Here is a 27,302-nt window from a genome sequence, read left to right as displayed (position 1 = left end):
TATAAAGGAGTATTGTGGTCTACAGGTTTCATGTGTGCAAGATATGAGCACAAATTATGTTTTTACTCGCCTTAAAAGCATTTAACTGACTTGAGAACAGTGAAGGATGACCTCCAGCTGCTTTCACATAAATGAAACTCCAGTTTACCAGTGAGCTGATGAATCAGCCTTATTTTTAGGGAAGTTTTGTTCTTTTAAAACCTCACTCACCCAAAGTGTTTACATCAGTTTTTGTCAGAAAAAACAGTTACATTCATAAAATCACTGCAAATCACTCATCGCCTATAACACTCACAGAGGCCATTTTTCTGCACTTTTCTGAAGTACTTTTACTTTCAATACTTAAAGTGTATTTGCTAATAATACACATGTACTTCTGTTTAAGTACCATTGTCAATGCAGGACTTTAACTTATAACTGAGTATTTTTAGTGTGGTATTACTCCTTTTACCTAAAGAACGGATCTGGATGCTTGTACTACTAGCAGTTAATTTTGAAAATACTAATTAATACTCACTTTTACTTAAGTAAAATGTTGACTTGCATCGTTGCATTTCTACTTTTACGTAAGTAAAATATCTGACTACGTTTCCCGCCAATGTCTGTTTCCTTGTGTTTTATTTTATTTTTTTACCAGTCCAAAATGTGCTTATCTTGTGGTGTTCTTGTTCCTTGGCAGTGATCAGGGGCGTCGCCAGATCCCTTTTACTGGGGCACGTGCTCCCAGTATAAATAAGCTGGCCCCAGTATAAATGCCACGATTAATTTTCAACAACAATAAATACTTATCATTGTATTAATTCAGAAAAAGAATAGAAAGAATTTATTTCTAGCAAGAGTGGTCACTCCAAATAGAAGTTATATCCCATGAGCACATTCTGTACGTCAGTGTATGTCGCTGTGTTTGAACAGGTGAACTCAAACACACGCAGCCTGCCCATGTGTCGGTGTGAGACACTGAGCGCAGTTTGAGGACTGGTGGTGATAAGGTGACACATCAACAGTCAGGTTTATATCATAATGACCTTATACTAACTGAAACTTCATTCGGTAGATATCAGGAAATGCTTCGCTCGAAGCAGAGACAGAGAAGCAGTAAGGAGAGATGAGAAAGAGGGAGGTAATGTCTGGCCGTCTTTTCTGATACATTGTTCTAGCTATGATATTAGCAAGTCTGTTAAAACTAAATGCCTGAGGTATAAACCTTGATTTTGCTGCTGCAGAGAATGAGGATCAGGGTGCAGGAGGAGGAGAGACTGGGGAGGATGAGCGGTCGAGTCAGCAAAAGTTTGGAGACTGACAGGAGAGACTGCACTATGTGGATGACAGACATGAAGATGATGAGGGAGCAGTTTCAACAGAAACACACAAAACCAGCGTCCACAATGAAGAAAGGAGTAGTGACCTAAGGGGAAGGCATGATGGTGTAGGATGTTTGGTAAACACATGAAACATGAAACACCTGTGAGCGCGGGTTTAATCACCTGGAAACAAGCTCCGGATCTCTTTAGAGAGCACGAGAAAAACCTGCCCGCAGAGCAGACACGAATCCCCGGCACAGCTTCAACGCTGGTGCTGCTCATGATAGTGAGACCAGAGAGCTGTTTTCAGAATCATCTGCCGAAGGTGGCGACTGGTTGGGTTGAAAAAACGTTTGTGCTGAATTTTTAAAATATATTCATAGATTCTGGATTTTGCAATGAGGAAGAGAGGCTGGGTGTTATTTTAAGAATGAATTTAGGAAGTAATTGAAAGCACATGTGATGAATCCATGCAGAGTATTTTATGTCAGATATTACTGCTTCTATACTTTCAGTTTTAGTGCGACTTAACCGCGCCCCTAGCAGGCCAGGGGTGGCTCGTTTGTGGTAACGGATCAAGGTCTGAACAAGGAGCTGCCAACGATTACTACACACCGCTCTTTCCTGAAGAGAAGTAGTTTTCCTCTTGTGCACTGTCAGTCTGAGGTTCTCCTCCATCTGAAGAAGATCTCTGTTCGCTGAACCAGACAATCAGTGCAGGAAGGCGCGGTGAGCTGCAGCTGCACACAATGATCTCCAACATCGCCTTTTGTTCTCAGACTCTTCGGAACAACTGCAGCTTTTCCAGAACTTTAAAAGTTTTGCAGAGACCATGGACGCGTCAGCCAGGTTTATCTGCAGCAAGTCGGTGAGTCGGCATTTTATTCGAAAATAACATTTCTGCTTTCACTTAGAGTTAAAGTAGCGGAAATGTTTTTTAAACTACATCTGCTACAAAATAATGTAATCCTGTCAGAAATCACCTCCATCTGCGTGTCGACATTTCTTTCGTGTCTTATATGATTATGTAACAAAATAATAGCGTCTACACTGAAGGATCATATGATTGTGACGAACTTTTAAGTTGTTTGTAATCAAGCAAACCAGTTGCCATGTTTGAGTATTGCCCGCTCTCGGCTGTGCTGCACACACAGCTGCGATTTAGATATTTGATTTATACAGTATTACTAGAAGAGAAGAAAGCACGAACAGCGGAGGAAAGGGGAGGAGACAAGGGAAACCCCACTATGTTGTTTTTCATGCCATGGTATTTATAGCACTTAGTGTACGGTTGTTCTGTTAGGTTGTGCAGATTTTCCTATTATTGTGCATTCAGGAATTAATGACTGTTTTGCAGCCTGATGGTTTTCTCTGAAACAGTGACTGGAATAACAAATATAAGCATTGATCTCTATCAAGTTAATTCAAACCCTGGAGAATGATGCCTGTTTCGTGTTAGTAGGTCGCAGAAGTCAGTGTGATTCAGCTTACAGCAGTGGTGAAGTACGTACACTTAGTATTTTTAGTATCTATCTAACATCAGAAAAATACTTTATCCACTTTGTTTTACATGAGTTACAAAGTTTTTTAATTGTAAAGATTTACTGTTGTACTTTAAAATAAACATTACTGTGTGCTTATGTTTTTTGATTGTTTCTCACAGAGAATGTCAGTTTATTAATAATTTTTGAGACTAAAGTCAATTGTCATTACTTCTCAGAAGAAGCAAAGATAGAAAAAAAAAATAGATTAATCTTTCATCAATCATTCTTGACGAATTTATTCTGCGACTTAGAAACACACCACAAAAATCTGCAGTTAGGGAAAGGTACAACTGCATGATCCCAGCTTATACAGTCAGATCAAGCAAGCAGAAAAAGCTGGAAACTGTCCCAGATCTTGACGTTGGGAATAGTTCCTCTAAATCACAAGCAGGAATGATAAGGGTGTTAAAGTGGTTATTAATACCAAATCTTCAGTCTGAGGAGAGGCTCTGCAACAAAAAATAGTTTTAAGAGATTTGACATTCAGTTGATGTTGTCATACAAATAGATGATCTTAAGACAGTGAGATTTTTTTTTTTTTAACCCATCACCTGACTGTTAGTTCAGAAACAGAGGCAGCAATATCCTGACTTTTTTGTCCCTAGTGTGGGTCAAGCTCCAATAATAGTGGATCCTACATTTCCCATAATACAACTTAAAGCACCTGTCATTAGACCTCCCCTTCCTCCACACTCATGCAGGCTTCCTGTTAAAAATGTGTAGTTCCCAAGCCCAAACTGAGATAAGCTGAATGTGCTGGTTTTTATTGTTTCAACTCTACCTATGGTTTAACTGACCTGGGCACACATATTATTCAGTTTTCATGATGTTAACAGTTTTAGGATGTAGACTTGATTTTGAGTCAGTGACCGTTTCCTTCATTGGAGTCATATTGATTCTACATTAATACAAGATGTCTGTGGAGATTCTTAGTCATCAGGGTCATGGTTATCCAAAAAGAGCTGATTCATAGGCAGCCGGACTTGGTTATAATCTACAACCCACTACAAATAAGTTAACCAAGTAAAGTTAAATATGTGTCCCTGGTTCCATGTATGAAAAGTGAAATGCTCCCAAACCTGCTTGAACCCATCCCTATACCTTTATCATGTCACTCATCACTTATCAGTTCAACAAAAGATAAGCTCACAACAGCCATTGGGATCTGAGGATGAGTTTTTAGAAGATCAGTGAGTTTGCAACCTGAGTGTGAGGATCCTGACTGCCAATACATGCTCTCTCTCTTTTTGTTTGAGTCTAGATTAGGGGACTGATGGGAAAGAGAGGTAAACAGAGTTACTGTAGCCAGAAAGACTGAAGTCAGAGATCGTAGAAGAGTGGAATTAATGATAACTCCTAAGTCCAGTAGGTTTAGTGAGAGGTTCCAGGTTATCAAATTGATCGAATATCTGGTTCACTATAATGATCTAAACAAAGTTAAATTCTAATTTCTCTACAAGATACAAGACATCCAACTAGGGCTGTGACCAATGATTATTTTTATGATCAATTAATTAGGGTTGCAACAAATGATTATTGCCGGTCTTGGTAAATTTGCAGATTGTTTTTTTTAATCAATACAATAATTGTTTGGTCTATAAAATTTTATTGTAAAAAAAAATGGGAAAGGTGTCCATCACAGTTTTCATAGATTATTTAATTTATTTTCAAACAAAACAAATAAAAGCAAGTAATTCTCACAAATGTGACCCCTAACAAAATTAGTGTCTGTCAGTGTCTGAAAACATGTGTCTGTGTTTCTCTGCAGTGGCATCCATGTGGACTCTCCACCCATCATCCCAACTCTCACTACCAGTTATGCCCACGCACCTCGTCCGCATCTTTGCTCCACACTACAGTCGGAGAGTCTCTGCTGAGGGCTGTGGAGCGCTGGCCTGACAGGGAGGCAATGGCCTTTCTACAAGATGGAGTCCGAAAGACCTTTGCAGAGTTTCAGAAGGATGTGAGTTTTTTTCCTGCAACTAATGATTTCATTATCAACAAATCTGCAGATTGTTTTTCTGATTAATCGATTGTTTTAATTTATGAGTTGTTTCTGGCAAAAAGTGGACAAAGTAGACAAAAAGTAGCGAGAAACAGTCATTATGGGTGAACTCTTCAGATTACTTAATTTGTTCAAACAACAGTCCAAACCCCAAAATATTTGAGAAAAATGGAGGAGCTTCATGTTTAAGAAGCTTGACCAGCAAATGTTTGTTACTTTTGCTTGAAAAAGACGATGTCACCGATTATAAAAATAGTTGCTGATTTCCTTTCAGTTGACTCTTAATTATTAATCGACTCATTAATTGGACCACAGTTATAAGAATAAATGTTGTTCAAGGTTTTGATATTTTACTTTGGACATTGTACACGTCTGGGTGACTTTCAAGTAACTCAGTCTGAGTCATGGCCAGTAATCTATGGTATATATTCAGTGCTACTGTATAACAAGGTATAGTTGTTTAGACCTATCTCATCTCTAATTTCACTGTTGTGCTTATATATATATATATATTTTCATGACTTGCATCAAAATCTAAATGCTGGTTTTGGAAATGGGAGCTTCTTCAAGCCACACACTGTTTTATGACCCAAATAAAGTGTTAGGAAATGATGGTCTGTGTGGCTCCACCTGCTCCATTGTGCAAATTCCAAACCTATAAAAAATTTAAAAAAACAAATTGCTGAATTGTTGATAGTAAAATTGAAAGCACTGAAAATCAACCTTAGACCTCATTTTGCTAACTACCTGCTGCACCTTCTTTGATTCTGTCTGTGAAAATCAGTAGTAAGCCTTGTCTTGCATGAATGAGTATTTGACAGATACTGCCAGACTTTTAGGAACAAAGTAAAAACAGCACAAACATATCATTGTGACATTCTGGTAATTTGCTGCTATGTTCTGCTTTTCTTGCCTTAAGTTATTACTGTACACTCTTTACTGTGTACAGTTCATCTCTCAGGCAACATAGAGGTTTCCCGACCTTATTGGTGTAGGTTGTTGAGACTATATACAGCCTGAGAGAAAGACCACAGGCAAAACTGACAGTGGAAAAAGCACTACAGCTAAAGCTCACTCAGAGACAATACAGTAAAGGACAGTGACTTCCTAGTACAGGTGGATATACAACGCTATCTATCATGAAGTACCAGGTTAGCACTCTAATAGTGTGATATACCAAACCTATATCCCTGACAACATTCAAGAGACTTCCTGAAGTTCTATTCATTTAGATCAAAGAGTGATTTTAATAGATATTTATGTGAAAACAATGTGACAGTGTGAAAAGGCTCGCTCATAGGGATGAACCTCCCTCCCTCCCCCCAAAATGGCAGATGAGTTTGTAGTGAATGAATCAAACTACAAGTGTAACAGTGGGGGAGGGGAGGACAGAAATAGGATACGTCTCCATGTCGCTCCTCTGTCAGTAAGTTGTTTAGACTGGTAATATTCATATAGCTCCCTGTATATACACGTTAAATGTTTTTAAATTAGACCCACATCTCGAAGTAAATAGTAAGGGAGGAAATATAACAAAGAAAAGAGGGTACATTTAATTTTATGTCTGTGTACATGTGCAATGCTACCACAGTATAAATACACAATTTCAAGTAAAAGTACACATCACAATATACTTAATGTTAAAAAAAAGTGAAAGTGCTGACTGTGCAGATGGCACACTATAATATAATAGTATTGTACGGGATTTTAGTTGATTCATTCATGTGTAAACATGTTGCAGCTAGTAATAGTGAGGCTTTATACACTGACCGACTGCAGAGTAATGACGGGTCAGATTAAGTTTTCTCCTGCATGTTCAGGCAGTGAACTTTTGCCTAGTGACCTTAAAACATTTCATGTGGATTCAGGGTGGAGACTTGACAAACTGGCAGTGATATCACAGATTGATGTCATTAACCCTAAACAAAGAGCACAGAGAAACTTCAGATAGCAGGTGACATATAAAATGTCTTCAATAATCCATTCATAGCTAGGTCCACTCTTCTTCCTTTGCATTTACTGAAGATTTAATTCATCTTTAAAGTCAATTTGTTGCATAAATAATATTATTCCTGGTCTTGTCCTGTCTCTGGCACTAGTACAATCTGAGATTAATGGTTTGATAATATGAATGATTCATTTCTGTTTTGTTGGCAAACATCATGACTGTATTAAGCAAAGGCTTGAGCTGGCCAAGATATTACACCAAGCATTTTGGTCCTCTGGAGTTTTAAATATTTTGAACTGTTAAGGTTTTAGACTTTGTTCTCACAGCTGGGTTTGAAAATAATGCAAGATGAAAAGTGAGATTCAGAACTATTATAACATAGACAAGAGGATTTATATATACTGTCTTCATAAATATTATATACAAATATTATATACAATAAAATACAGTCCATAAAGAATCCTCAGTATCTTCTTCAGCTCCAGTCGACAAGTATATAAAACTACTTTATGCCTTTTGTAATGTCTCTGCAGGTGGACCAGGCTGCAGCTGGACTCCTGGCTCTTGGACTGAATAAAGGAGACAGGCTTGGCGTGTGGGGACCTAACACTTATGAATGGGTCCTGTTCCAGTTTGCCACAGCCAGAGCTGGAATTATATTGGTGAGTCAAAGCTACAGTATAGTGTACAACTTAGACTTACACATCCTTCATCATCAGTTTGTTCTTTGTGTACACTGTCTTTGCTTCACCTTAACTCACCTAAGCTTTAGTTTTTCCTCTGTCATGATCAGCTTTTTCTCATTCTTCCACTTGTCAGGTGTCTGTGAACCCAGCATACCAGCTGCAGGAGGTGGAGTTTGCATTGCGGAAGGTTGGTGACATTCACATACTGTTTCCACTGTTGTGACACGTAGAGAGACTGCATCACATCAGAAAAGCTGAATCCTCTGCTGCTCCTTTCCACAGGTCGGCTGTAAAGCTATAGTGTGCCCCACACAGTTTAAGACTCAGAAGTACTGTGACATGCTGCGACAAATATGTCCAGAGATCGAGTCATCCAGCCCAGGAGACATTAAGAGTGCCAGGTACAGCCCCTGGCAATACACATGCAAATGTCAAGTGTGACTCCTTGTGTTTTTTCTGAGAAGGCCAAAACACATTAGAAAGTGGCAGAGCAAAAATGCCCAATGCAATGTTCCTGTCAGCACATGCCCATTTTTGGAGCCACCCTACCTTCATTTGGATGGTTGCCATAGAAAAGCTTTGGGAAGCCAAACCAACAAGTTGGTTAATCCTCACCTTGAAGTCTTTTCTCTTCTAAAATCCAAAAATATTGTGTGAAAACACTATTGATCTTACATTTGTGATGTTTGGCCAAGAAGATTTTCTTATCTTGTGTGCCAGTGAATCAACTGATCAACTACTGAAGGTTTTACAAAGCCTTTTTGGCTTTGTGTGGGTGGTACCACACTGAGGGAACCTGATCTCCTATGTGTATCTGTGTCAGTTTCAACAAGGCCAGCCAGAGTCACAGCTGCCAAATGTTACAGTATAACCTGGAGCTCCTCCATTACCAAGCATGACCCATATTTTTGTATTTGCTCAGACTCCCAGACCTGCGCTCTGTGATTGTTCTGGATAGTCGACATCCAGGAATGCTTCATCTGGACGACGTGATGCAGGCTGGCAGCAGTCAATACGTGCAGCAGCTCCAAGATCTGCAGAAGAAACTCTCGTTTGACGACCCAATAAACATCCAGTTCACTTCGGTAATTGTCGCCTAATTTCTGCTGATTAATAAATCTTAAAGAGCCCTGTTGAAATCTGTGTGAGCTTAAGCATGTTTGTTATTTTTTAATATAATTTCTTGACTTGAGCATTGAAGAAGTGACAGGTTTTGTTCCTTCCTAGCTGTGATTTTCCTTCTCCAGACATTTTATGAAGTGGAACGTTTCACCCTTTTAATATGAGAAAAATGCCTGTACACTGACAAAAAGTTGTTCTGACGATGGCTCTGTGACATAAACATTCACTTTTCTTTCATATTCTCACTTTGTCACCTTGTGAATGTGTAATAAATAATGTTACAAAATGGTACTGACATCATGTCCAACCAATCAAGTAAAACTATTAAGATAAACACTCTGTTTATGTGGCCACGGAGTGTTGGCTTCACCATGTTAATAGAGCAATAACAGCAGTCTATCAGAGTAACCTTGACATACTGTATCTAGCCATTTTTATGGCCCTGTAAAGACAGTAATTTTTATTTTCTCATTTTTATCAATAGGGCACAACTGGGGCTCCAAAGGGTGCTACCTTGTCTCATCACAACATCGTAAACAATGCCTACTTTATTGGCAGAAGAGTGGGATACAACTGGAGGGTGAGTCTTAACCATTGTTTTATTAATAAGCCTATGCTGACAGTTGAGAGTGCGAGTGTGTGAGTTCTGTAGTGTGTTGTACTTTTAAATGAACACACAGAAGAGCCATAATAATAAAACCCAATGATTTTGTTAAAACCTATTTGACTGAAGCAGTCTGGAGAATATATAGAAAAATATAGATTCACACCAACAGCAGAATTTGCGCTATATCTTTTTGTTTTTTGACAGTCAACATAGCTCTTAATATTACAGAATTGTGGCCATGTGCCTTACATATGTTTTAAATGACCACGTAATAGCCTACATGTAATTTTTACAACAGTTAAACTTGACAGATGTGTGCTTTGACAAGGTACATTTACTTATATAAAGTATCTGAATGCTTCTTCCACCACAGTAATGTGACACAGTAACATTAAAAAACTAACAGATCAAGACAGTGGTATTCCAGTAAATCCCAGATTCTGCTTGGTAAAATTCCTGTTTTTGTCAGTGGAGTCTGGTACTGATATAAAGTGAAGTTTTTGTTGAACAAAAAGGATCTTACTCTCTAATAAAAAGGTCTATCCCTGTAGGAATCCTATCCATGATTTGTCAGACACTTGTAATAACAATCTGTCAGTGGCAAAAACAAGCACTTAGATGTGGACTGTTACTGGATTACATTGCAGCAGCTGTTCACAGTTAGATACACCATTCTCACTCAATACTACACCAGTTTCAATGGTTTTTGTCCTTATCAAAACACCCCAAAATATGGGAAAATGAGGCCCAACTTAAAAGATACTGGAGTTCTCCTTCCATTTGTCTTGGCAACATGCTTTATAAGTCAAAGAATATTAAACAATTTATTTTGGTGTATTTACCACCTTATATTTAGGCTGTTGATATTTTAATTTAACAGACAACTGCATATGATACTGGCCAAAAGCTGGCACATGCTAGCTAATGTAAACTGGTAGCTTCCCAGTGAACAATGATAGATCATCCTCTGCAGCTGACAGAGGTGTCCTGATTTCTGACCTAAATGTCTCTTGGTTTTTCCCTTCCAGCCTAACCCTCGGATCTGCCTGCCTGTTCCTCTGTACCACTGCTTCGGCTCTGTGGGTGGTGGGATGTGTATGGCCATGCACGGCATCTCCCTGGTCTTTCCCTCTCCTGGATACGATGGAAAGGCCAACCTAGCAGCTCTGGAGAGTGAAAGGTAATATCAGAAATCTACTCACACTCATGTCTCCAAATGGTAGTGGGGGGTAACAGGAAGCTGTTTTAATACCCTGTAACAAAGGATTTAATGTGCTTAGAATATAATCACCATTAATTCTGGAGCTGTGTTGTACCTTGGGGCTCCAGGATACAAGGTAAGAAAGAGGCAGCTTTGGGATTTGGGCTTATTTTAAACTGAATAACTAACTATAAGGGCGTCTTTAGCTGTTACTGTGGACGGAGGTTGAAGCTGTGCAGCACATCTCAGATTTCCTCAGCTTACATGTTGGAATAATAATTAGTGCAAATATAAAGCAGTGCACATGAAATAATCTTCTTATTTACTGTGTTTAGACAGAAATCATGTTTCCACATCGTAATCAGTGTAAGTTCCCTGAAATTATTCAACAGACAGGAATTATTGCAACACATCAGGATATGTGATGCATTCAGACAGGTTACAGAACTGAAAAAAAAAAACAAAAAAACAATTTAGTCTAAAGCGGATCAGGAAAAAATGCTTGCGGGTGTAGTTCTAGTCAGGGTCCAACAGTGAGCTAAGTCTGCAGAATCTGGAAAGCAGTAGGCTACGGTCCAGTAATCAAAAAATCCTCATTCCCTAACCACTTCTCAACATCAATGGAAAATGTCATGTGGTCAAGGAAAGATGTGAAGGAGAATTAATAAGGACTTGAAACTGTATTTATGGATTTGGAGCTCAGCCAGTGATGCAAGGATTTTCATAAGTTTTGGATCATGTCACAAGTATTAAATAAGCATTTTGTTGTTTCTATATATGTATATGTTTCATGAATATCGGTCTGCAGCTGTGTGTTGCTTTAAAAACTGCTGCTGCAAGATATTGTGGGACAGCATTCTCTCCTTTCCTTTCGTAAAGAAAAGTCCAGTGTATCCTATGCCAAAGGAGATAAGATCGGAAGCACTGAAGCTCCTTCTCTTAACATTTAGAAGGATTCGACCAGCTCTTATCATGGCTGCCACTTAGATACGTCCGGTCATTTCACTCAACCAAAAAAGACTATTTGCCTGCAGCCTTAGTGTTGGATCTTTTTCTCATGGACACTTCCTATCAGACATCATTTTATCAGACATCACTTCTTGTTTTGTTTTGTTGGTAAGGAACAAAGAAACTTAACATCTGCTTTTCAACACTGTCAGTTTTTGTTCAGCTGTGGAAGACTTAACATAATTGAGTGAGTGACTTTTGGGTGACATATAGTTTATTTTATTGGTCATGTATTATGTTGTATTCTCAATTTAAAAGAAAATTCAAAGATTTCTTACTAGTGTGTAAAAATAGAATACTGTATACTACTATAAACTCTACAAAATATAACATTTTGAGTGTTTCTGTGACTGTGGAGACTGTTGCATTTTAGTTATGATGTAGTTCAAAGGATGACATAGAAAAGCATTACTATTACTCTAACTACTAGCATTATTAATATTATTATGATACATTGTCTCTCAACCAGAAATGACTTTTTTTTATCTATAAAAAAGAAACTGAAAAAGCAGTTAGAATTAGGTTTTGTTTTCTTGATAGTTACTTATTTTGTTTTTGTACAGGGAAACCGCTGCTGCTGTTTCCAGCTTTTCAGATGTGAAAATCTCCTGCGTTTCTCTTCTGTTTAATATTATTGTAATATGTAATATTTTAGGGTTTTTGACTGTTTAACAAAGAAAAAGAAAAGTCACTTTCAGTGTAACATCCAGGACACTGCATTATTAATATTATTAAAATATACAACACATGCCTGGAGACCTGTGACACTGTTAAAGGAAATAAAATGTGTAAATGCAGCTTTTCTCTCAGTTTCCTGTAATCAGCTGAGTCAAAACTTGTAAAATGAGTTTCTGAGCCAAAAACCAACTTGTTCTTAGTGACCCTTTTTGTATCTGAGTAAAGACAGTAAAACCTTTTATGTAAAAATAGTCACACTTTATCAACCAAAATTAAAATAAAAATAGAATAACAAAAGAGAAGACGAGTATAGTCCTTCCTACTTCAGAGCAAGGACCCCAGCCTGAAAGTGGTGGTCTTTTTGTGCCACCTCAGTAATCCTGCCATGTGCCCTCTGCATCTGCTGCTGCATTTTGGAGCCATCAGTTTGTGTCACCTAGTGTTGCTTTAATTTTTATTTTTTTTTGGGGGTTTGAAATAAAAAAAAAAATACACATACACCAATAAAAAATTCCAGATAATGTACATATTGGACACAGGTTTATTTAGGTAATTTATCAGTGATGGTGTATTCTTCCTATTCATTTGTTGGTTTTCCTTCACAGGTGCACCTTCGTCTACGGCACCCCAACCATGTACGTAGATATGATTAACCAGCCAGACTTAGCTAAATATGACTTGTCAACAGTGGAAGCAGGTGAGAAAATATTCTGCTTTTGTAAAAACCAGTAACCTACACATTAGCTATTGTCTGTTTCCTTTGTTTTTCAAACAAAAGAAGTAACCATTTTAATGGTTTAATACCTTTTTTTGTGCTGATGTTTTGGTTTGTCTTATTGTTTCTGCAGCAGTGTGGAATTCACAGGTTACTTTTATTTTTGAACTGTAGGCATCATGGCTGGATCCCCCTGTCCTCCAGAGCTTGTAAAGAAAGTTGTATCTTTGATGGGCATCAAGGAAATAACAGTGAGTTAATCTTACATCTCATTAAGGATTATAAGAAGACCATAGAATTATATTGAGATAATATGAAGAATCAATCTCACAGAACAACTCAAAAAATCATTTTAGTCCACAAAATGATTCAATGGTGTAGTTCAGCTTTGAGACACCAGGGGGAGACAAATCATTAGAAAAACACAGAAGAGCATGAACATACAGTCACCTCATGTTATGCAGAAATCCATCATCAGAGATCTATGTAAAACAAAAAGAGGCTTAGTTTTGTTTAAGTTTTATTGGATGTGAACACTTGTTACCACTTCCAAAAGTCCAGCAAATGTTAAGATATTGAATATACATTAGATATGCATAAAGTCACACTTGTCAGTACCCCCATAGTTGTGTAAGAAACTTTTCTTACTTTTCTTTTTTTTTACAAATCCGTTGTAGTTTGAATTGCACTGAAGTAAGGACACAATAACCCTGTGTTCATCTTTTTAGATGTCTCTTTGAATTCTTATTTGTCTACATTATCTGTGGCAAAAATCAACTAAATCCAGTTTTATAGATCTTTGGGATTTTAAAACAACCTCATACAGGGAAAATGGCACTGAAAGATGAACACATATGTTGGAAATTACAGTATATGCCTTAATGCCCCTGTTTATCTTCCAAGTCTCATCAGTTTTTAAACTTCTTGGAAAAATATTGTCTGCCTTCAGTTGCTATGTCCTTTTTGTGGTCACTTTAAATGTCATGGCTTGAGTCAGCGAGGGTGTGAAACTGACATCACAAAGTAGAACAGACGGTACGTGGGTGTTGATGCCTGCCTGAGCGACAGTTGTAGGATGTTTAATAATTCCTCCTAGTTTAGGAGAAGGCTTTCTCTACCTCTTATTCTTGTTTTGGAAGTCATTGTTAATTCCTTGTTTGTACAGATAACCACCAAAATAAAGGAGCATCACCTATTTTAGAGATGTTTTACATTAAAATTGCGACAGTCATTATTTTTTATATTCAGTGGCACAAATGAGTGTAATAATAACTGTGAGTCATTAGCAGGAACAAACCCACAAAGAGTTATCCCCTGATTCTGCAGCTTCTAGGAGCCTTGTAGCCTCTTTTAACTCATTGTTTCGGTTTTTCAGCCCACAGATTCTGCACCAAACCACAAACAGTCAACAAATTAGCAACAAGCTGGTGAAAATAGTGGAGCATTTAGCAACTAAAGAGCCAGACATGTTTCTTAGGAGTTGGTGGAGAGCTAAAAGAGAGAGAATATTACTCACACTGGTGGTGGCTGGAAACATGACTTTAAACAAATTATGATGCTGCGCTACATCTGCTGCGTGTGTGAATAGGCAATGGTTCGCAAACATAACAAGGAATGTCCATGATCCCAATTTAAGTCGTTGAATATTGGGTATCTGTCAAATCCTAGGCCACTCTGATACTTTTATTTACATAGCAGCAGAAGTATCTTGCACATTGAAACAACAGGTGCAGCCTACAGACTTCAGCAGACCTTGTGTTTGACTGGATCTTCTGTTTCAAAACAAACCCATTCATCAGCTTAAATTATTGATGAATGAAGGATTAAGTGGGAGAATGCAACTCCTCAAACTGATGTGGTGCAATCCACTAGAGGGAAGACTTACCACTCTGTTGGAGTAACTACAGAAGCTCTTATGGTTGCTCAGTGGTGTTGCAGAGTGGTGCTTTGGGACCCGGATGTGTGCATCCAAATCATTTTACACATTCACAGCCTCTATATTGAGTAAAAGTGCTAACACTATTGGCCTTCAACTTATGCTTGGATCAGCACCGGTACCCATACAAGAGATTGGGACATCTCTAATCATAACTTTAGAAGGTCAAAATGTTTTCAGTTTGTTCCACTGCCTCCAAGTGGCCAAAAAATAAATTAGTGCAGCTGTAAACTCCTCTGGTTTTAGTTTACAGCATTTTCATGTGTATTAATCATCCTCAGGGAAAAAGTCAGACTTTTTGTGTTTACTGTTTACCTTGCACTCTGAGCAACTGATCGCACCAGGTAAAGACAACAAAACCTCCACAATAGGCCTTGTAGCCTAAGTTTATTGAAATGTATCCTTTATTTTGGTGGTTACCTGCGTGTGGTCCACTTCCACTTCATACTTAAGTCTTCATCTTCAATATAAATGAATGAAAAGTAAATGATAATATGTCTCAGGTCCATAAAGTTCTTCTTGTGTGTACCTGTGTATGTGTTTGTGTGTGAGCGAGAGACAGACAGAGAGGTTGTATATCTATGAAAGTGTTTGTCTGTGTTTACACAAATGACAGCATTTTGACAGATGAATAGATGGAAAGTCTTAAAGTAGAATGAGTTAGCGTTGCTTTCGTTGCATGTTGTAGCCGGTCACCCGGACAGGCTCCTCCTCAGCGCCTCCTGTGGAAAAGACACAATATCAGCAGCCAAATCAAACAGTCTGCCCTCCAACCAGAGACCCCATGACCTGGACTCGGTGTACTGGACCCCAGGGCCAACATGGAAAAGTTCAGACAGGGACAGAGAGGAGGACAGAGAGTTCTGTGGTCAGGAAGAGAGAAAAGAAAAACAAAATCATGCAAAGCCAACCCCGGGCCACTCCAAAACCACCCTAAACTTCATGTGGTAATATCTGAATCCAGTGCTGCATTATACAGAATTCCAGCTGTAAAACCCAATACTAGACCATCTCAGAAAAGATGTGATTTTGACTTAAACAGAGGCCAGAGTGAGGAATAAAACTACACCTCAGGTATTTGCAAAAGTAGTGATCAGTGAGGGTGTCACTTGAAAACATTTGACTTAACTATCATTTAACTTCTCATAAAGGTGTCTCCAGCTACATTTGGATGATCAGTAGCTAGCTACATTTTCATAAACAGCTACTTACTGTTATAGATTTATTACAGTCATTTTAAAGCTGCTATGTGTGGAATTCAAATATTCCTAACCATAGGTTGACATTTGGGAATTACGCTTATTGAGATTTCATGTCTTTATGCTAAATATAAAGCTGCCGGCAGCAAAAAATTGCCAAGTAATAGTCTAGTACATAACTTCCATTAAAACCACAAATAGCTGTTTTTACTTTTCTGGTTTTGTGCAGATTATTCAAATGAGATGTAGTGAGTGTTAGTGGTGCTTTTTCTTACCTTTTGATAGAATCAGGCTAGCTGTTTCCAGTCTTTATGCTAAGCTAAACAGCCACTGGTGGTATACTAGTAAGAATGGTATGGGTATTACCCAACTGTTCCTTTAATGGTTTTATTGTTGCTTATATTTTTGATCAGTCTTGTTTGTTGTGAGGTTGCCTGTCTTCTAGGAAAATGATCTGATTTAGGATTTTTCTCTTTCTCGTCATATCTTTGGCTCGTTGGGTAGTAGATACTGTACTGTACAGCTGTGTGTTCAATGACGTGTTCCCTTCTTGGCCCTCTTTGCCTTGGCTCTGCAGCCACTGAAGGCAGTGCTGTCTCTGACTTGCTTGCCTTTCTGTGACGATGGAGAAGCGCACATTGCGTCTGGACGGTTGCGGCTAGAGTCCATCCACCTGCGGGTAGAAACCAAAAGATGAGGAGTAGAGTGATTATGATAGCTGCTCGGTCTCTCCAAGTGTCATCATCGAGTGCCACCAGCAGGTCAATGGTGCAATCATTGCTATGAGTGGATGGATGGTCCCCTTAGGAGGAATTAATTCCTTAACCTTTCCTTTAGCATCATTATCAGGTCAAAATATTGAAGGTGTACTGTGGGCTTTTCTTCTAAACAAACAAAATGTATGAGCATACATTGTATGTAACACAAAACAGGGCTTCAGCTAGTGATTTCATTATCAATAAGTCTGCCAGTTATTTTCTTGATGAATCACTTAGTTTATAAAACTGTTAAAAATGTCAATTTCCTGCAGCACAAGGTGACGATACCTGAAGTCTTATTTAGTCTTAGTAAGTTTTAAAACCCAAAGATGTAAAGACAAGGAAATGCAGCAAATTCTAACTTTTAAGAAGATGGAACCATCAAATATTCTGTTGATCAACTAATCAATTAATTGTTGTGGTTCTTGAAAGTCTGTTCCAATGTGTTCCAGAGGTCAAACACTCCATAGGATACCTTCAGTTCATCCTTTACTTTTGTTCATGACTAAATACCTACAAAGCTTAAGACGTTCCCGTCATCCTCAGCCGTATTTTGTGTTTAGGTTAGCAAATGCTAACATCCCAAACAAATTGCCATTGTGGGCCATTTCCATAGCTGTATGGGGTTGTTTCAGTATTTCAGGTGAGTCTCTTACCTGCGCAGAGGAGCTAGCTGACATGTACAGTTCCAAGGATTGCTAGAGAGGGTGAGGTTGGTGATGGTGCCAAACTCTAGGCTTTTTGGAAGGGACTTTAGCTTGTTGTTGTCCAGGTGGAGGGACTTGATGGCTGTCACACCAGTAAACGCACCATCAGAGAACTAGAAAAGGACAAAGAAATACACAAGTTGCTGTTTTTCATGTCAAAACATTGAAGAATTCTATATCTAAATGAAATCAATCAATAAAAAATCTCCCTAAAGGATTGTAGTTGTCAGCTTTTACTGCAGACAGTGTTGTTAAAACATGGTTTACACCCTGGCATGCTGACCTACCACCAATAACCACCCTTGTGTCTGTCAGAAGGCAGACAGATGCAGAACGAGGGGAATCTCGCCAGTGTTTCTCTGGCATGAAAGCCTCCTCTCATCCTTCTGCACCGGCACTTATGTAAACACTGACAGTCACTGCCCTCCTTTTTTCGCTTCTACTTCATATGCATCTGCGAGGGCGCTAAAAGCTTCAGAGAGGTGCTAGATGAACTGATCCACGTCGTGTCAAGTTTGTGTCTCGTCCAAGGAGGAAGACGAGGGCGGATTAGAGAGGAGCCGAGCTTTGAAGAGTTGTTTTATGTGAGTCTGGAGGAGATGAGGCTGTTTGGAAATTTCCACTGTAGAGCGACAAGTAGCTGAGGGCCTGGTATTTTGAAGCAATGGAAGATGGATGACTTCCAGCATGGCCAAGGTGTTTTCACTCTTTCTGTCGTCTCCCTCTTTGGGCCACTCCTCTGCCAGCAAGGCATTCGCAAAGGGCCCAATTGTCCATTCAACTGGGGCGATGGCAAGCTAAAAATACTCCTCTTCATGCACCGTGGAACACCCTGCCTCTATTTACCTGCCTCCTAACCCCTCCTGACCTGTTTACAAGACCTTCCCAGCCAAAGTAGAAAACACACCTCGCTGAAAATAACGTGTGTAATAATTAGACACACTTGGCTGAGGTCCAGCAAACAAAAACACCCTAAAAATACCTGCATTTGGCTGGAAAATGGCTTAATCTCACCAAGCCATGTGTGCTGCACTCGCCATCTCCTGCTGCTTCCACCTGGCTCTCACACAGTACCAGCGTGAGAAGGTTGTTATTTTACAGTTTTCCCCTCTGGGATGCCTCCATACTGTGGCACAAGTACACTCAAATATTGGATTAACCTCAAGTATGAAGCAAATGTGTGCTCAGGAATGTCTGAAAAGTAGTGTGGTATAGCATAGAGCTTATACTGTATACGTTCATACTGAAGCTGTGTAGGATCTGGATGAACAGATGGACGTTTTACAGGCTGCAGGGACAACATCTGTCTCAAATCTGTCTGATAATCTGGACATCATTGTTGAGATTCCACTGGTGAAAATTCAAATTCTGGATCAGGGTCAAGTCTTCACGTTGTAGCTGGACTTTTTATTTGTCACGTGAAAATCATGTCAAATAGTATCAGTTTCAGTGTCTTATGAAAGTTTAACGCCATTTCCAGCTGTGACCAAGTGTTTTCCAGCTGCCTCACTTGCTCAGAGTTAAAGGGCTGGTTCATCCAAATCACAAAAAACACATCACCACTAGTTGTATCTAGCCATGTAGACAGTTTTTGCAGTTTTGTTTCTCCACCCTAATACACTAGAGATGAATAAAACAATGCCCCAAGTTGCTCTAGATAATCCACAGTGTCCACTGTGACCTCATTGCAGGATATTTGACCGTGACAGGGGTTTAGACTGAAAACAGCTGTGCATTAAAACAGTGCAGGGGCCTGTGTTATTGTTGTCTTTGCTGTTGTCCTGGTGAAAGGTTTATCATAGGCCTAAACAATGCACAATGACGTATAGTCACAAACAGGATTTAACAGCTATTTTATCCAGGTTCAGCTGCCCTGCTTTGTTTTGCTGGTACCCTCTGTGTTGGCGTCCCTAGCTGTGCTGCCGGGCTGGCTCCATTCAAACTGATTTTTCATGCAGGGCTGCTATCGGTGCAAACGTGGCCCTAGTGCGGACGTGGGTGATGAGCATTTCAACTTGAGAGTCATTTTTCCTTCTCAGATTGTGTTACTTGAATCCAAGAGCGTAGGAGTAAGAGTATGATGGGCCAAAATATGAGGAGGGCCCACAGAAAGACTGTCAAGTCTGTTTTTATTCAGTAAAAGTTCTTGCCTCTAAGACAGAACCTCTCAGTTCACATGTTGTGATGCATCATGGATAGCATAGTGGTTTAATAAATCTGACATATGTTATTATTTAACATTACTCCTGTATTAAAACCTGACCATTGGTTTAAGAGTGACAGCAGGTAGTAGTCATGTAGTACCTTTATGTTTAAACAGACTGGACAATGTTGAAAAGATATTCTGTGGTTTTTAATTATGAAATACAGTCATCCTCTCTCAGCACAGGGCCTGAGTAAATGGCTTTCTACCTTTGTCTTATGCCCGTCACTCAGGGTCTAATGAAGGCCTAAAAAACTGCTGGTGTGCAGGTGCTTGTATTAAAAGGGGAGGGGTCCCACTGAGGCTGCATATATAATTTTGTGCTATGCTACTAAATAATTTCTAGAGCCCACAGACATGAAAGTAAAAATTCTGAGAAAAAAAAATCTGAAAAAATACAGGTATTTTTGTGCATCAGAAATGTGTATATATATATTTTCTCAACCCTTCATGTTGTGATCCCTCAGATTTATCTTTAAAGCCATTATGGGGTCTGGACAGGACCTAAAATTATATTCATGACTAGATACCGATGTTTAAAAACTACCTTTAAAAACTCAACGGTAACTTCATGAATTATTTAGTGTTGAGTATTTCAGTTACACAGACACTGAGTGTTTTGTTTTCACATCAAGTGAGTATCCATCACTGACATATGATGATACAGTCAACTATAACTGAACATTGAACTTTGTAATTGTAAGACACTGATCACACTTTAAGTTGTTTCTTAACTCCATAGCCTTTCCTACCAATACACATGTGCATCCTTAAGCATGAACCAAGACACATCTGTATTCAATAGATGGAGAAATAGTGCATCAGATTTGGATTACTGGGATACACTGGAAAAAAAAACAACCATGTTTTAAGAGAGATTCAGCTACAAAATGATGTTAATGCTGGTTGGTTGCTTTATCTAATCAGGGAGTCCTGGTTTAATGATAAATAACTAAAGCAGAGGCATGTATTGACACATAATCCCAGTCAGATGTTGGTGAAATTAGGAAAATGTCTGTTGGCTGTTTGCAGGGGGGTTAACCACTAACATACCTGTACGTACAGTATAAATATGCTGATGAAAAATAGTTAAATAGATGGGTGCCAGACCAAAACAAATAAACAAATATTAAGACACAAACAAATATAAAGACCTTCTCAGGATGTGAATTTATTATTCTGCCAAACATTCATCTACTAGCTTTACAAACACTGCATTTTCAGTAGTTAATACTGAAGTTTTGAGCTCTCTGTCACATCCTCTGCACAACTCTTAACTTTCCCTGAAGTCTGAAAAGCAGCTCAACATATTTAAAAGTTTTTGAGACACTTTATCTAACTTATCTTGTAATAATGTTCTAAAAGCAGTTTGAAATGATATAATCTTAAAAGATCCCACAAATCTTAAGTCACAAATCTGCTTTCTTTAGCCACATCACCTTTCATTTGAGGCACTAGAAATAAGAATCCTAAGACTGATCTGGTAAATACCCAGTAAAACCATCGACTGACCTTCTCCAGACCCATGTTGTCCAGGTGTAGTTTCTCCATGTAACGTCCAAAGCTCTGGAAGGCGTTGTCTGGGATGGTCCTCATGGGGTTCCTCCCCAGCGTGAGTTCCTCCACCACGCGCAGTTTACTCATGGCCACGCTGGGATAGGTAGACATCTTGTTCCTGTCCAGATGAAGTATGGCGAGGTTCTCCACATCGTCCAGAGAGCCCGGCTGCAGGGTGGTCAGCTCGTTCCCGCTCATGTGCAGCCAGCGCAAGTCTTTGGCACCGGTAAAGGTCCCCGGCCGCAGGTCTCGCAGCTTGTTGTCGTTGAGCTGCAGAATGAAGAGGTTGATCATGGGGGAGAAGATGCCCTTGGCCAGGTCGCTGATCTGGTTCCCATCTAGGTAGAGGTAGGTGAGCTCAGTGAGGTCCTCGAAGGCACCGGGTTTGATGCTGTTGATCTCGTTGTTGGACAGGTAGAGGTAGATGAGCTTCTTCAGCCCTTTGAAGGCCTGGGATCCGATCTCTCGGAGCTGACAGTGCTGCATGTGCAGAGAGATGAGTCCCTTGCTTTCGCTGAAGGCCCCTGTGGGAATGCTGCCCAAGTTGTTCCTCTGCAGGTTCAGCAAACGGGTGGCCTCTGACACCCGAGGGATCTTCCTCAGCCCGACGCTGTCGCAGATGACGTGCTGAAGGTCACCGTGGCAGTGGCAGAGGCTGGGGCACTGGCTCGGGGCTCCCTGCACCGCTGGGCCCAGGACCAGGAGGCAGGTCCCCAACAACAACCAACTTACACAACGCATCCTGACAGACTCCTGAATATCTAAAGATTTCCTTCCAGTCTTTTAGCAGAACAAGAACAATCAGAAAATCCTGTAAAAAGCCTCTGAGAGAGAAGCAGAGAGACCTGTAAAGAGGGAAAAGGAAAAGTTTGAACCAAAGTGTTTTTGTGTGTGTTTAGAGAAAAACGGAACGAGAGAGGAGTGAAAAGGTGAGCAAAGGTGGGCAGTGCAGAGAGACATTCACTTTGAGCGGAGGATGGCCAGTCAACAGAACACACAGCACTATTTATAACATTTACTTGAGGGGAAAAAAAGCGAGGAGGGCTTGCCGGGGTGTTAGAGTGAGAGGTTTGCAAGAGGAAGTCAAGTGTCTGTGAGAATTTAACCCTGAGTGAGCAGGAAGACGACACGGGGCCGCTCATTCTCTTTGCCACTTCTTCTTTTTTTGCAGGACTTGGACTGATACACTGACGCTTAGCTTGCTGCAGGATGCACGTGTCCAGACAAAATCACAAGAACAAGACACATGCTGTGTGCTAGTTTTAGTTTTCCAGGTGAATTTTTTTAACAACGTGGCATTAGGTCAGGTGCGATCTGTGCATGCCAGACGTCTCTATTGTTTTTCAGTCTGCGGTGGCAGGAAAAGGAGCCACTCCTTTGCAGCTGTTCTATAACCTATAATAGCCTCCAGATGTTTGGCAAGAAAGCGAGATGCTGTTTCAAGTCATAACAATTGCAAAGGATACTTCCATCATCCCAGGAATGAGAGTTTTAGATGCCACTGTACATTCCTGTGTGCATTCTTCCCTTTGGAAAATGAGTGTTGTGTTATGTAATGGTCTTTTGCAGTCAAACCTGTGAGTTGTTAAAGGTGATTGTGATTCTATGTGGTTTCAACTGCAGGACACAGAGCAGCTGAAGTTATTTTTTCAAAGTCTGTCGCTGAGAAAGATGTGAAAAAGAACCGAGAACAAAGTGTCTTGACACCTGCTTTTCATGATAAGGGAAAATTCAGAAAAGGTGAAGCAGAACTTTGTTGACTGGCTCGGGTCAAAGGATGGTTTGGCTTCAGGTGGGTGTATTTATAAGATAAATGGACCCACCCAGGATAAATGGAATCTAGAGTTTACTTAACAAATCTAGCATTTTATTGGGAATATCGTCTCCTCCCTGATTTTCCAGGTAAACGTCCTCAGTGTAACCTCCTCTAAAATGCTCCTGCAGACTCACACTTCTCTGCCTCTGATTGAATTTGTACCTGTGAGAGTTAAAAAGTATATTTTATGCCACCAATCTGTAGCTTTCCTTTTCAATATTTTGTTTTTTATCAATTATATTTATGACCTTGTCTTTCGCTGGATGTAAACTTGTGTCAGACAGGTGTAATTGAGTTAAGTTGTTAAATGATCTGATCTAAAAACCACAGTTAATTTCAGTCAATGCAAAAAACCAACAACAACAAAAAACACAACAGGTAGTGATGAAAAAAGCGTAAAAGCATACACCACTGTGTCCCTCACCACAGGTGTGCCAGTTATCAGAGGAGCAACACATACCTCACTGAGCTCTGAGGCTCACACCTGTTGAGTAGAAACTGAATGTGAAAACCTCAGTGAAGGAAAAACAGGGTCACTCTTTGCTTGAGGATTTAAACGTCATGCATCTGTGTAAATGTGACGCTCAGCCCTCACCCTGCACCGACCTGCTCCTCATCCCTCTGTCATGCTGCTCGATGTGTTTGACAGATTGGATATGGAACCACGGAGAACAGCCCTGTGACGTTCTGCGCCTCCCCAAAAGACAATTTGGAGAGGAAGTCGGAGACAGTCGGCTACATCATAGACCACTTAGAGGTACGTCAACAGGCTATTCATCATGAAAAACCAAAGACATCATTACAAAAATAGATTATTTCTATATATATTTATATATACTAAATTTAACCTCAACAATGACCACAATGCTACTGGAGGGTGATTTGTCATTAGGGTTGGAGAATATGTTTGAATTTAAACAAGAACATGTTTCTCTTACACTCAGTGCCACTTTATTAGGTACACCTGTACACCTGCTTGATAATTCAAATATCTAATCAGCTGACATTAAATTTATCCACCCAGCCCAAGACATAAGAGACAAAACTTACAAGTTTATGTGAAAGTCTCTTAATCTCAGAGAAGATTTTAGAGTTTTTTTTCTCAAAATTGTGCCACTTTGATCTCAATGAATTTCCAGGTTTCTTTTCTCGAAAATGTCCAACTTTAATCTCAGAAATGTATGACTTTTCCTCTGAATACCCCCCCCTCCCTTGGTTCTGTAATTGGAAATAAATATATTTAAACCTAGAATGGCCCTATTTTGCTGTCATAGAATTTTATGTTTCATTGACATTTAGTTTCATGCTTTCATGCTCTGTGCAGTGAAGAACTTTATTTGTTAAATAAAAATCACAGGCTAAAATAGTGGACCCTACCACTAGAGAGATCGTACCTCTGGGGATGATGGGGGAGATTATGATCAGAGGACACTGTGTGATGTTGGAGTACTGGGGGGACAAAGTGAAAACAGAGGAGTGCATCACTAAAGAAGGCTGGTACAAAACCGGGTGAGTGGAAGCACTGATACAACAGAGACGTACGTTTTATTTGGATTTTCATTCCAGTAACTGATCTTTAAAACGCTCCGTCTGTTTCCTGTAGAGACATCGGCAGCATGGACGGGTACAGCTACTGTCGTATTGAGGGCAGGATTAAAGACATGATCATCAGAGGAGGAGAGAACATTTACCCGGCTGAGATCGAACAGTTCCTGCACACACACCCCAAAGTGAAAGGAGGCACAGGTGAGCTGAAACAGAAAGAGCACCATGACCTTTGTGTATATTTCATATTGTGAGAAAAAGAAAGATCTGGACACCAACCTCCAGAGCACAGTGATCTTATGTAACTTTTTCAGAATGGCAACCACTGTGGTAAATACAGGAGAATGGCAGATGTTAAAGTGTACACTCAGTCACCACTTTATTAGGTACACATGTACAAACTACTGCAATGCAATATAACAGCTCTGCCATCATTTAAATGTTCATGAAATTTATGTGAGAGCAACAGTGTCAACTGAAAAATAAATAGAGTAGTTTGTACTGAATTACATTAGATTGTAAAGGTGTACCTAATAAAGTGACTAGTATAATGAACAGTAGCAGAAGTAGAGGCATCATGACAACAACCTGATGTGGTAATATCAGTTACCACATCAGGTGGACAAGTTCTACTTTTAAAAACAGAAGACTAAAAACTACACACAGTCCTTTTTAATGCAGTGATTTTTTTTTATCAACACACTTTTTGTCATGAAACCACTGATACTTTGTATGTTACTCCAGACAGAGTGTGTTCATGCACTTTGTGTGTTGTGTTTTCCTCTCTGTTTATCAGGTGGTTGGAGTCGAGGACGCTCGTATGGGTGAAGAAGTCTGTGCCTGTATCAAACTTGTGGACGGACAGGACTGCACTGCCGAGGAAATCAAAGCTTTCTGCAAAGGACAGGTAAGGCGCTATTCCCTTTTCATATTTCATAATAAGCTGGAATTATTTTATACTTCATCTTCCTGTCAGACATGTTTTTGAAAACTTGACTCTGTATCTTCCTCCTCATGTGCTCCTTTCAGATCGCTCACTTCAAGATTCCTCGCTACATACTTTTTGTAACCAGCTACCCGCTCACTATTACTGGAAAGGTAAATCTGCAGCAGCTGCCTGCTCTACCTAGACTATTGTTAATGACAGAAAAACAATTTTTTTTTCTACTGTTTATTAAGATGGCATGTATACAGAGGGGAAAAACAGATCTATAATTAGCAACTGCTGTAATGGTCTGTGATAAATTATGCCGGGCGAAAGTCCTCTGGGTCTTTAGTTTCTCTCATGGGATGCTGTTTAAAATAATTTAGTGTAGACATGGACGTTGTGTTTGAACAGGCCTGCCCCTACTGCCCCCAGACAGGAGGGAAAGGGAGCTATTAGCTCGTCTGCACGCACATCATGTCCTGTTAGATGAACCAGAAAGGCGGCAGACCAACCCCAGCCCCAAAGCAGCGTATCAGATAAAATCAGCCTCCTTCAATTCAGGTCACTTTATTTCACCAGAATGATCCACTCTGTATTAACAGTACTCTCCAGGACAGCAACAGGACGCACATTTCACAGCCTGTACACTAGTTTGTCCCCAGCCTGCTGGACCTGTCAGGCTGGTGTGTCAGTGCGATACTGCAGGCTGCCCTTGAATGCAGCGTTTTTGGCTGCAGGAATTTCCAGGAGATGTGGATCCCACCTCTCAGAAACACTGTTCTAGCCATATAGTTGCAGCCGTCTTCAGTTCACATCACTACCTGAAGGAAAAACCTTCAAACAACCTGCTGATTGTCCACATTTTTCTTTCTCTCCTCAGATCCAGAAGCATAAACTACGTGCGGACGCTGAGAGTCAGCTGGGACTGAAGAAGGGAAAATGAGAGGGTCCACTCATGTATGGAGAGAAACTGTATACTGTGTATCACAAACACCAATTAGGATTATATACCCAGCCATCAGAGCAGCTTCGAATATCTCCAGATATAATAATAACAGTTTGAGCCTCCTGTAGACGTGTGATAGATGGGTATGTGCTGATCCAGATGGTTGTGTATCCTCCTGTAACCGCTTTTTAAAAGATAAGAGTTGTCATATTGTGTATTTTTCTGACGGTCAACCAATCACGTGAAAAGACCAAAACGAACAATGAACTGATCTGTCTGTGTAGACAAAAACACAGTTGCACTGGGTCCAACCTCGAACACACACTGTAGTTTGGATTTGACAAAATGTGTATTACTCTGCAGCTGAAACAAATGCACTTGTTATGACCAGTTTGAGTAACTTTTGTTTAAAAACCACAGTGACCAGATGTTTGAGAAAGTTACTGAGCTCTTTATAAAAATGAAACCATATATTTGGAACTGTTTGAAATTAAATATTTACATCTTCACTAGGAACCAGTGGGTTTGGGGTTGAGTGCCACACACAGAGTAGGGAACTGTAGGAAAGTTAAAAAGAGTTTGAGTAATGTAATGTTGGTTTGAGCCTTTTTGTGAGATTTGTTGACAGTAAGAAAAATATAGAATAACACACTACTGCTTAGTTTTATAGGTATGATAGAAATGTGAAGCCAAAGTGATCCATAAATGAGTGGGCGTCTCGTGAAGCTGCTGAGCCTCTGCACTCAATCATACATACAGTATATAGAATATCAGTGGAGAACTTATTGAACCACTCAGTTCTCCACTGTTCCTCTTTTTTTATCCTGCAGAAAGCTATAAAAATCTTTTTTTAACATCAACTTGAAATAAACTTTGTACCGCATTATTAAAA

The 27,302-nt window shown here is 39.7% G+C and overlaps 2 protein-coding genes across 3 annotated transcripts; one reads left to right on the top strand and one right to left on the bottom strand.

The window, feature by feature from the left end:
• Nucleotides 1–980: 980 nt before the first annotated feature.
• Nucleotides 981–27,302, top strand: acsf2 (acyl-CoA synthetase family member 2). Its single transcript, XM_018689434.2, is given in 18 exon segments — nt 981–1,120; nt 1,817–2,169; nt 4,614–4,669; nt 4,672–4,808; nt 7,332–7,460; nt 7,618–7,671; nt 7,767–7,885; nt 8,407–8,569; nt 9,091–9,186; nt 10,242–10,393; nt 12,706–12,797; nt 12,990–13,066; nt 23,641–23,748; nt 24,349–24,500; nt 24,595–24,732; nt 25,329–25,443; nt 25,566–25,634; nt 26,345–27,302. Coding segments are annotated over 17 exon segments (1,839 nt in total). The 5' UTR covers nt 981–1,120; nt 1,817–2,050; the 3' UTR covers nt 26,408–27,302.
• chad (chondroadherin) lies at nt 13,319–22,655 on the bottom strand. 2 transcript variants are annotated; one of them, XM_018689432.2, is made up of 4 exons: nt 21,131–22,655; nt 17,365–17,528; nt 16,481–16,623; nt 13,319–15,478 (listed from the first exon to the last, which is right to left on the bottom strand). In XM_018689432.2, exons 1-3 carry the CDS (start codon nt 21,914–21,916, stop codon nt 16,482–16,484), a joined length of 1,092 nt encoding a protein of 363 aa, XP_018544948.1. In that variant the 5' UTR covers nt 21,917–22,655; the 3' UTR covers nt 13,319–15,478; nt 16,481. The 2 variants fall into 2 exon arrangements, with proteins under 2 accessions (XP_018544948.1, XP_018544949.1); XM_018689433.2 differs by having other exon boundaries at nt 13,319–15,477; nt 16,470–16,623; nt 21,131–22,651.

The sequence above is a fragment of the Lates calcarifer genome, linkage group LG23, assembly GCF_001640805.2.
Source record: "Lates calcarifer isolate ASB-BC8 linkage group LG23, TLL_Latcal_v3, whole genome shotgun sequence".
Lineage (NCBI taxonomy): Eukaryota > Metazoa > Chordata > Actinopteri > Centropomidae > Lates > Lates calcarifer.
This window is presented reverse-complemented; position numbering and strand designations above follow the sequence as displayed.

What these genes read in the sequence shown, in the direction of transcription:
- chad (XM_018689432.2), bottom strand. Translation starts at nt 21,916, where the DNA reads ATGCGTTGTGTAAGTTGGTTGTTGTTGGGGACCTGCCTCCTGGTCCTG. An exon ending in ACAACATGGGTCTGGAGAAG is followed by an intron (nt 17,529 to 21,130) that starts GTCAGTCGATGG and finishes GTCCTTTTCTAG; the next exon opens with TTCTCTGATGGTGCGTTTAC. An exon ending in CAGCTAGCTCCTCTGCGCAG is followed by an intron (nt 16,624 to 17,364) that starts GTAAGAGACTCA and finishes TTCTACCCGCAG; the next exon opens with GTGGATGGACTCTAGCCGCA.